The sequence below is a fragment of the Nesoenas mayeri genome, assembly GCF_963082525.1.
Source record: "Nesoenas mayeri genome assembly, chromosome: 3".
Lineage (NCBI taxonomy): Eukaryota > Metazoa > Chordata > Aves > Columbiformes > Columbidae > Nesoenas > Nesoenas mayeri.
This window is the reverse complement of record NC_137544.1, coordinates 7,916,946-7,926,840: the sequence shown is the minus strand read 5'-3', so window position 1 is coordinate 7,926,840 and position 9,895 is coordinate 7,916,946. Positions and strand designations below refer to the sequence as shown.

At 46.0% G+C, this 9,895-nt stretch overlaps 1 protein-coding gene across 2 annotated transcripts in view; it reads left to right on the top strand.

Moving 5' to 3' along the window:
- Positions 1-3,363: 3,363 nt before the first annotated feature.
- LOC308038970 (protein eva-1 homolog C-like) overlaps positions 3,364-9,895 on the top strand; it is a gene marked incomplete at both ends in the record, with an annotated part of 214,035 nt that continues 207,503 nt past the window's right edge. For both annotated transcript variants that reach the window (XM_080341942.1, XM_080341941.1), the window contains one exon: positions 3,364-3,463. In XM_080341942.1, coding sequence (XP_080198068.1) covers positions 3,364-3,463 — 100 coding nt within the window. The remainder of the gene's footprint in view (positions 3,464-9,895) is intronic.

The following is a 9,895-nucleotide window of genomic DNA, read 5'->3' as shown; positions in this document are numbered from 1 at the left end:
CCATTCATGATTATAATTTATAAACTGGGCGATGCTGGGATGACAAAATTGTACGGCAAATTGCTTGACTTCTCAGTGCCTCAGTTTCCCCAGTTGCATTTATGCTTAAGTGCATTTAAAGCACTTTGGGAATTTGCATGTGTGTTTCAGATATTATGGTTTTACATGTCGCAGGAGGAGGAGATGACCTGCAAGACAGAGGAATACGAAAGGAGAAATGACAATGCAATTAAGCATCATGGTCAAAAAGGAAGACTGAGTTACCATTGTTAAGCATCCCAGACTAAAGCCACTTTGGGATTCAGGTGACTAAGTCCTGGATTAGCTCTGGCTGGAGCTGTCCCCCGATCTCCTCGGAGGTGGGGCTGGTCGGTGTCCTTGCTCCTTGGTGGTGAGTGGTCACAATACTGGATATTGCAGGGGAAGGTGAGAAGTGCTGAGCTCAGGCCCAGGCCCTGAGTATGTAACTTGGTGCTATGGACTTCTTTACTTCTTAAACTGCTTTTTGCCATGACCGAGAAGGTATTAAATCCAGCTCAGGCACAAGACTCTGTCTTCTGGAGGTAGGGAGTGTGTTTAAGTTTCCCAATATTACCCAGACTGTCGTATCTAAGAGCAGTCATTCTCCATAGTTACTCCGTGAAGAGAAAGAGCACAATCATTCCTCCAAGCTAAGATGTAATGCTGAACTGCATCAGTACCAGCCTGTTCAGGCTTCTGGGTGGCTTTGGGGACAAGGGATCCAAGAGATTGTATATCATCATATGCATTATTACCTATTCCCAGGAGACATATATAAGGCATGGCTGGATTTCAAGGGCCTTTGTTCCATTGGTGTCCTCTTGATTCATGTTTACCCCATGAGACTGTCCGTGACAGAGTCCATCCTTTGTCTGTGCTGCAGTTGGGACAGGTGGCCTCTTTCTGCTTGAAACATGCAGAAAAGAGCCCCCACATACCCTAAGGAATAAGGACATTATGGAGATTTGCTTTAACTGAATTGCCTGTTTCTCAAAGGCTGATATATAGGTGGCAGTTTTTTAATTTTATTTTTTGTTTTATTTTAGCAAGAGCTGCTTTCTGCTTTTCTTTTGGAAGGTATCTTTATAAACTTGCTTAAAAACAAGTAAACTTCCCCTGCTCTGGATTAACTGTATTAACAATAACCTAAAGGGCTGCTCAAGCACACTTCCCATGTTTAGCTTTAAACCTTTTGTCACCAGAGTTTTTTAATTCCCCATATACTGAGTCAGCCAAACCTAATTACTCTTTAATTAGGAAAATCAACACCTGCTAAGAGGGTGGGCTCTTTTCAGCAAATAGTGCTTCTCTTTTCTCGAGCTCCGATAAATTTCCAGGGGCTCTATTATTTCTTTGTCCTGCTGATAAGGAGCTTTGACTGATAATCTGCTAATGGGGATAGTTATTTCATGCTTATAAGGCAATGGTGGTGAATCTTCCTCTTGGCAAGGGCAGCAAAACAAGGTGAGACAAGAATTTTATGTACATTCTAGGAGCCAAACGTCCTGATTGTTTCTCTTTAAAACTTAGGTCAGCCCTGGAAACTATGGGTCAGTGAGGTCTGGCATGCGGGATTAAAGTCTCACGTGAAATAAAGAGTAAGGCAGCTCAGAGAAGTTCCTGGTCTTTGATCTTGCTTAGGCAACCCTCTGCAAAAAGGTGAGGTGGCAGGATTGTCTACTGGGACTGGGCTGTACAAAGCCTGCTGGACCCCAGGGTATGTCTGTGCTGTCAGGTCAACCCAGAGCCACCACTGTCCTTGAGAGGAAACTCATTGCACCTTCACTGTAGATACTCTGTGTGAAGAGCTGTTTGTGGGAAGGAAGGTTGCTTAGGTGCAATTCAGGCCAGACCAGCCTCTTGTTCACATGTTCTGGATGGATGGGGTGTGGATGGGATTCAAGCTCAAACTCAGTATTTCCCACAGTACCCTCATCCTCAGTGTGGCTGGCTGGAACTTGGGCAAGTGGCTGTATGGACAGAAAGGAGATGGGGCCACGGACCTACAGATCCCCTTGAAGTTTGCTTTTAGCACACAAACCATTCCAGGACAGATTGCTGGTGGAAACAATGACTGTGGTATTCATGGCAGCACTCTTGAAAATGTCTTTCACATATAATCTGTCAGCCAGTCTGATTTTTGTCTGAGAACAGCTGAAACATAATCAGAAATGCCAGCATAAGAAACTTTTCATAAGTGCACTCATCTCTGAGCCCTTTAGGCTGAAATCTCTTACACTGATTCTCAGTTCTAAGGTGAATGTTTTGGGGAAGTTTTGCTTAATTCTGCATGGATGAACAGGACAGAGGAGTGAAAAACAGTTGTTGTTTTCCTTGGGTGTTCCCACTCAGGTTTTTTTTTGCTGGTAGAAGCTGCAGCTTTCTTCATAGAATCACTGAAGCTTAGAATGTCCTGAGTTGGAAGGACCCACAAGGAACATCGAGTCCAACTCCTGTCCCTGCACAGGACAACCCCACAGTTCACACCGTGTGTCTGAGGACGTTGTCCAGTCTCTTCTTGAACACTGTCAGGCTTGGGGCCGTGACACCTCCCTGGGGAGCCTGTTCCAGTGCTCCAGCACCCTCTGGGTGAAGAACCTTTTCCTAATGTCCAGGGCATAAGGGGTCCAGTGGAATAGAGGCAATCTGGCATGACTGGCTGCTGTCAAAAGGAACAAAGATTTTGAATATGTGGGCTGATACCAGATCCAGCCCTGCAATGAGATCCAGGAGGGTTCGATCCCTGGGCCAAAGTCTCCTCCATTGTAGGATCAGCTCAGTGGTGGACACAGCTGAAGAATTGTCCCGTCACCAGTCTGGCAGGACACCACTGCTCACACTGATTTCAGCTACAACTATAAATATCTGTCGCTCTAAACATTCTTATGAATTCAGGCATATATTGCAGGCTCCCTCCTTTGAAAACACTGCCCGTCCATCCTTCTCTCTGTCCGCACCAGAGAGAAAAGATCCCCGGGTATCTAAAACAACAGCAATCGCGCTTCTCCAAGGCACCCCCCTGACTTCCCCCCCCAACAGCTTGCGGTACGGCTGCTGGACAGCCTGCAGCAAATTTGAGGGAAGCGGTGGCTTTTAGGACCCTGGGACCTCCGCCAAGGCTCAGGTAGGTCTGTCTCATTTGTCAGCCTCCCTGAGCCGGGTTCATTCACTCCCAGGGATGCGTGTGTGTGAGCGCGGGTGTGCGCCCAGTGCTCCCCCGGCCCCGCCGCGATCCTGCCCCGCCATGGGACCGACGCGCTCCTGCGGGCGATGAGTGCCGGGCTGGGGCAGAAAGCGCTTTCCTTTTCTCTGGAAGCGAACCAGCCGTGAGGATACTTAAGGATGTGCAGCCCAGATGTGTCTCCCGCCTCCGCTTTTCTCATAGGACTCATGTGCTTGGCAGCTTTCGGCAACTTTGCGAGGACTTCTGCGGATTTCTCAGGTAGGGGGGACACTGATGCTTTCCTGTGTTGAACGGGAGCTCTTGTTAGAGGGCTCGGGAGCAGGTTATGCGGGGAGTAATTTTAATCTTTTTAAAATAAGCTGATGAAAAGGATATCCTGTAAGAGGATTTTGTTAGAGCCTTCCTCAATAACCCTTAGCAAAACCGTTTCGGTAGAGTAACTTTGGAAACAAGGAAGGGAATAGCGTTAACTTGTGGAAGTTTGTGGCAGGTTTTGTGCTGTGTTTCGCTGAGGAGTGAGAAGAGATAGGTTAGGAGGCGGGGAAGGTCTAGGACATAAGTTAAAACTAACATAGCAAGATCTAAGTATTTTGCAATGGGACAGATTCTCCCCCTCTTAAAACACAGGTCCTGATTGCTGCAACCCCCTCTCCCCCGGAGCTGAAATAAAGGAGATGTTACATGCACAGAGTGAATTATATTCTGAGCCTATGTTTGCTTAAACCAGGAGAAAAAGTGTATCATTTCTAAATCTAAATAATTTCTGAATCTAAAAATGCTCATAGCCCTTGTTTTGAGTTGTGCACAGCAGGTAAATACACGGTGTTTTGAAAGGTATGGAGTCCCATATAAGTTTTATATGGAATCCCGTATAAGTTTTATATGGAGTCCCATACAAGTTTTATAACTATGTACAACTGCATCAGTTACTTTAAAGTTACCTTTCTGCTTCTGTTCTTTGTGGATGTACATGTGGATCAGGGAAAATGTAGCAGATCTTGTTTTACACTTAAGCAAGGTTGATTAATTTACTTAGGAATAGCTAATAAGGGTCACTTTGCTTTCAGGATATCAGTTCTAATTTTGGGTCATAGTGTGAAGACTCTAGCATGGCATATTCTTTAGGTGTGTGTTGCGAAACTCTTGTAGTGGATAAGAGCTGCTGATTATAGTTTGCTGATGAAAAGGTGCCATTAGCAAGAGCTGAATCTCACTGGACTCTGGTTTCAACACATCACAACATTGCTACTCGCTTTCTGGGAGTGCATGTGTCTGCGTGCTGGGAGAGATTTGTGTTAGAAAGGAGTTTGTGATGGAGCAGGAGAGAATATCTACAGTAGCTTGAAGTCTTAATGTGAATTAAAGGGGGCTGGCTTGCTTGTGATTCAGGATTCTTTGGAGGCAGATCAGTCCTGGGGAATGCCATTCAGGGCATATCTGCCTCTGAATGAGAAGGGCTGAGGCATTTTCCTGTTTCTAGTGTGCTTTTATCTGTTTCTTGGTATTGAGCTTTCTCTGTGTTCCTCCTTGCAAGCAAATGAATGCAGAAAGGTTATATGGAGTGGACACGACAGGAGTTAAAGCTGCAGTTGGGAAAGTACTGGTCCTTCAGAAATGTAGGTAAAGTTTAGATAAAGTTTGTCCCAGCCAGGCCAAATGGGTAAGCATTAAAATGTGCAAAAGCATCTCAGAGCAAGGGTACTTTACATGGTGGGTACACAACATAGCCAGAGCAATGCAAGTAAGTTCAACAGGCTTTGGTGATGCTGGCAGATGCTGTCCTGTTACAAAATGAATAAGAAGGTTGCAGATAACAAAATCATGTTTTCTGCAACATCCAACTGTACTGCCACGCTTTGGGAGAAGAGGGGTGGCTTAAACCCCTGAGTATGTGCATGGCAAGGCTGTTCTCTGAAGCAAGGTCTGTAATCCCAACAGCACAACCTCCCATGAGTTTCCACAACTGTGGAAATCTTCCAGCAGATCCAAGCTGTGTTTCCTGATAGCAGGCTTGGCAAATGTCTTGTTGGACTGACTGTACCTTGCAGGACAGGAAACATGGTTTGCTGCAGGAAAGGGCTGTACCCAGTGCATAGCAGCTCAAATATGGTTTTGTAAGTTCATGGGCTGGGTAGCAACAAAATGAGAGGGAGTAGGAAAATGTACAGCATTTCCCAAAACACACTTTTACTTCCTAGTACATTTTGCAAAGACCCTATTAGTTTCTCTCCAATGCTTGAAGAGATGCACCATGTGCAGTGGCCCAGATAACTCTTCTTACCTGATGGAGCACATTGTCTGTTACTGTTACCCCTACATACGAATTGTCAGCTGGCATGAGGAATGGAAGGGGAGTAGCCTTTTAATATAATTTGACCATAATGCTTTCTGGCCACTTACATACTTTTTCTGTACTTTGGGGTGTTCTGGGTTCTTCTCCAGCATGGCCGGAATTGAGCAGGTGAGCATCTTTGGGGAAGCCTTGTAGCCTTACCATATGCCACCCCACCTAAAGGTGGTGCATCCAAGACATAAATTGTCTGCATCCCAGGGAGATGAAGGGATTTGTAGTGGTTATTGCTGCTGAGGAATGCAAGGCTTGCTGTCATCCCCTGAGAGGTTTCTGCAGCAGTTTGACTGCTGCCCACATGCTACAGGCAGATGATGCAGCTCGTTGGGATGTAAGGGCTTTTCCAAGTTGCAAATATCACAGTATCAGAGTATGTTTGGGATTGGAAGTGACCTCAAAAGATCATCTAGTCCAATCCCCCTGCTGGAGCAGGAACGCCCAGGTGAGGTCGCACAGGAACGTGTCCAGGTGGGTTTTGAATGTCTCCAGAGAAGGAGACTCCACAACCCCCCTGGGCAGCCTGTTCAGTGTCTGTCACCCTCACTGAGAAGAAGTTTTTTCTCAAATTTAAGTGGAACCTCTTGTGTTCCAGCTTGATCCCATTACCCCTTGCCCTATCATTGTTTGCCATCGAGAAGAGCCTGGCTCCATCCTCGTGGCACTCACTCTTTATATATTTATAAACATTAATAAGGTCACCCCTCAGTCTCCTCTTCTCCAAACTAAAGAGCCCCAGCTCCCTCAGCCTTTCCTCACACGGGAGATGCTCCACTCCCTTCATCATCTTTGTTGCCCTGCGCTGGACCCTCTCCAGCAGTTCCTTGTCCTTCTGGAACTGAGAGGCCCAGAACTGGACACAATATTCCAGCAGTATCAGCAGTACTTTTTATTTATTTATTTATTTATTTATTTTTAATTAAACTCAGCCCTGTAGATCTTACTTAGCAACAAATCTCTGGCTTCTCAGCTGGGTTTGACTTGGTACTACCAGGGAAGTGATGCTGTTAGTGACTCGTCATGGCCTTTTCATGATGGGTCAGTGTGCATAGATCCAGCCCTGGAAAGAAGCAGCTTAGGGATGTCCAGTCTTGAGCTCTAAGCAGACCACAAGCAACACTGATCTGACTCACACACTGCAGCCATGAATCAGGACTGGCCAAAAGACTTACCAAGAATTGCACACCCACCCATGCTCCTAATACTTTCTCAGTATCTATGTCTTTGAAGTATGTGTCTCTTGGCTGCAAGAAGATTTCTTCTTTGCATAGGTCATGGGAAGGCACCCTGGGAGGGTAAGGAGAGGCCCAGGGTAGCACTCACAGGTAGAGCTGGTGGGGATCTCCATCATCTAGGCTCTCAGGCCCCTGAACATATGGGAGCCTCATCACATTGTGTCTCCATCCCTCCTGTTCCAGCAGCTCAAATGCCACAACGTGAACATGATGACTGCGTGTCCTGCTGGGGACTGGTGCAATCTGAGATGTAAGAATTAAAATTCCTTTTAAGTGAAGTATTTGAACTATGTGAAGAGTTTTGAAGTTGTTTTCTTTAATAGTTCTTTAAACATTGGTGTTTGTGGGAGGGTGTGGGGTTAGGAATCGGGTCCTTTGGGAGAGAGTGGAATTATCAGGCACTTTGCAGCCACTTTTATGAAGGCCTGGACTTTTTCTCTGTGCACGATTGCAGTATGGGCTCTTGATCTAATCTCATTCAGTGACCGGTTCTTGTGCTTGGGACTGTTTGAAGGCTCAGGATCTAGTGTCACGATTTGTCACATACCCCTGGTGTTCAAGGTGACACTTGAAGACTGTGATGAGGTGTGGGGTGAGAGGCTGGTCTTTTGGATCTCTGTTCTTTAACTGTAAACCCTTAATCCTAATCTCAGTCCCAGCAATGAACTCCCTGGAAGCCCTGCTGGTTGATAAAACTTCCCCTTTGTTTTAGCCTTTTTCTGTTAGTAGTGGGAGTCCAAAACACAGCAATGTCCTTGCCCTGCCAGAGGACACTGTGCTGTGGCTCCTCTGCGTAGGCTCTGGGAGGCAGTGATCCATGTGCAATGCACATAACTTGCTTCTTAGAGGAACTAGGTTAATGAAAAGGGGTCCAAAGTTAGTCTTTGGTACTAATTTAAAATTCAGGTGTTGAAAGCTTAGTCAAATCCTGTGTGCCATCTCTAACTCCAGCCATGGGGTTCCTGTCTCTGAAGATAAATCACACAAACACATGTTGAATTCTGCTCTGCCCACTGCCAGCCAAGGTGACCATTAAATTTCCAGCTGCGTACCTGCAGGGAATTAGATTTTTGTGATTATGATGCTGTGCTCCAATTCTCCTCAGTGGCTTCCCCATTAATTAACTAATTTCAGGCACATTGAACAGCAAGGTAGTAGAATCAGATCTATGGGATTGACACAAATTTCATGTTAGTGGAGACAGAACCTTCACTACTGCCACAGTGCAGAAAAGGCTGTGCTGTGAACTCAACCATTTGCAGACATCAGAGAATCCACTACAGGGACCTAAGGCAAAAACTTAAGTTTCTAGGCATGGAACTAACTTTGATGGGAGCTCATGCCTTTTCTGACCCAGGAGAACCCCACTGCAGGACATAAAGCTACAGGAATAACAGCCCCAGTAGTGCTGGTCCCCCTGGGCCTGCTTTAATATTTCTGTTCTTTGCATTATATTTGGCACAAGCTGGATGTGAGCAGCACTTTGCTTAAGGGAGCTGATCCATCATTGGGCCAGATGAATATTGAGAGCTCCCATCCACACTCCGCAGGTGAGCCCTGGGTCGGGACCTCTCCCTGGAGGCTCTTCCTGGCTTTGAAAGCACAAAGGATTATTTTGGTTGTTGTTTTTTCTTTATTTGTTTTCTTTTCCCCCAGGATGGCAGGCTTCAAGTGAAAGCTGCTTTTGCCACCTCTTTGCTAATTGGCTCAGTGTGTTTGTTTGAGCTGATGAGGGTCGGGTTTGGGAGAGGAAAGGCGCTTCTGCCTGATTGCGGTTAATCAGTCCATAATAAAGGCAATTTGTTTGACAAGTCCATTCACCAAATTATCACCAAATCTACATACTAACAGCTTCTGAATGGCTTTAGTCAGACTTTGATATTGGTTTTGGAGTCCTGAATGGGTCAATGGTGTCAAGGGAGGTCCAGGATTTCCATGTGTTGAAAGCTGCAGGCTGTGAAAAGGGGATTTTCAAGAGAAAGGCAGATACAATTTCTTTTCCAGTGCAGTGGTGTAACTCAGTAATGAGGTTTGTGCTTTTGACCCCAGGGGCAAACAGACATGCTTTAGACCTTATTTAAGGATGGGGCCAAACCCAGGCCACCTCCATACCTTCTCTTTTCGAAGGGCTGTGAGTGATGAGGTTGGATGGACCTCAGGCTGCTGCTTGAAGAGGTCCTTGCCCCAGGCAATGTTTTACTTCTCAGCTGGAGGTCATATGTGCCAACCCATCCATCACAGCTGTGTGGGCTGCTGTTTGGCTTACTGATTCTCCTTTGCAGAGGTGACAAAACCCAAAACTTCATCAAAGCCAGTTAAAAAACACTGGTGGCCTCTTCTGGTAATGTTCTGGAGATGTGGCGGCACGGTGAACTGTAGGAGATGGGCTTGGGGATCTGAAGGACAATGGCTGGGTCTGAGTGGTTCTGGCAAGGGGGAGCTGCATTTGGTTTTGTGTCACGTGTCTGTCAGTGGGCAGCAGTTTTAGGACCACAGAGAGCTGAGGCTTTTGGAGGAGGAGATCAACGGGGGGGATATCAAGTGCCAGTTCTGCTGCTGTTGGGAGAGGAGGAGAAGCAGCAGCACAGAAGCTGAGGCTATTTTGATGCCTTAGAGAGTTGTTCTGGTTTGTCAGCAGGGATGCAGCTTTGTGGGCATCAATATAGCACATTAAGCAAAATGCAGATGTCTGTGCTCTCCTGTCCTGAGGCTGCTCCAGAAAACACCATGGATGTCCCAACAGTTGTGATGATAATGCTGTGAAGGAGGACTCAGCTCTTGCTGACTTTTAAAAAGTCCAGAGTTTACTTTTGCTGACAACTGAAGGGTCCAAACTGAGTTTCATGTCACGGTTGAGACGGACAAACGACATGGACCAGGTTCTTTCAAGATGAAAGTAATAGAGTGCCATTTATTGCTACAAGTGCATTTTTATACAATTCTACCAGTTCATGTGTCTTTTCACTATTGGTTACAAGTTACAGCACTAACATCTCATTGGTTAATTTTTCTATCATCCATGTTATTCTTCTATCCCCTTCTCTCTCACGGGTACATCTCTCCTCTCTCCGGATACTCCTTTACTCCCATCCTTCTCAAGGGTAAATC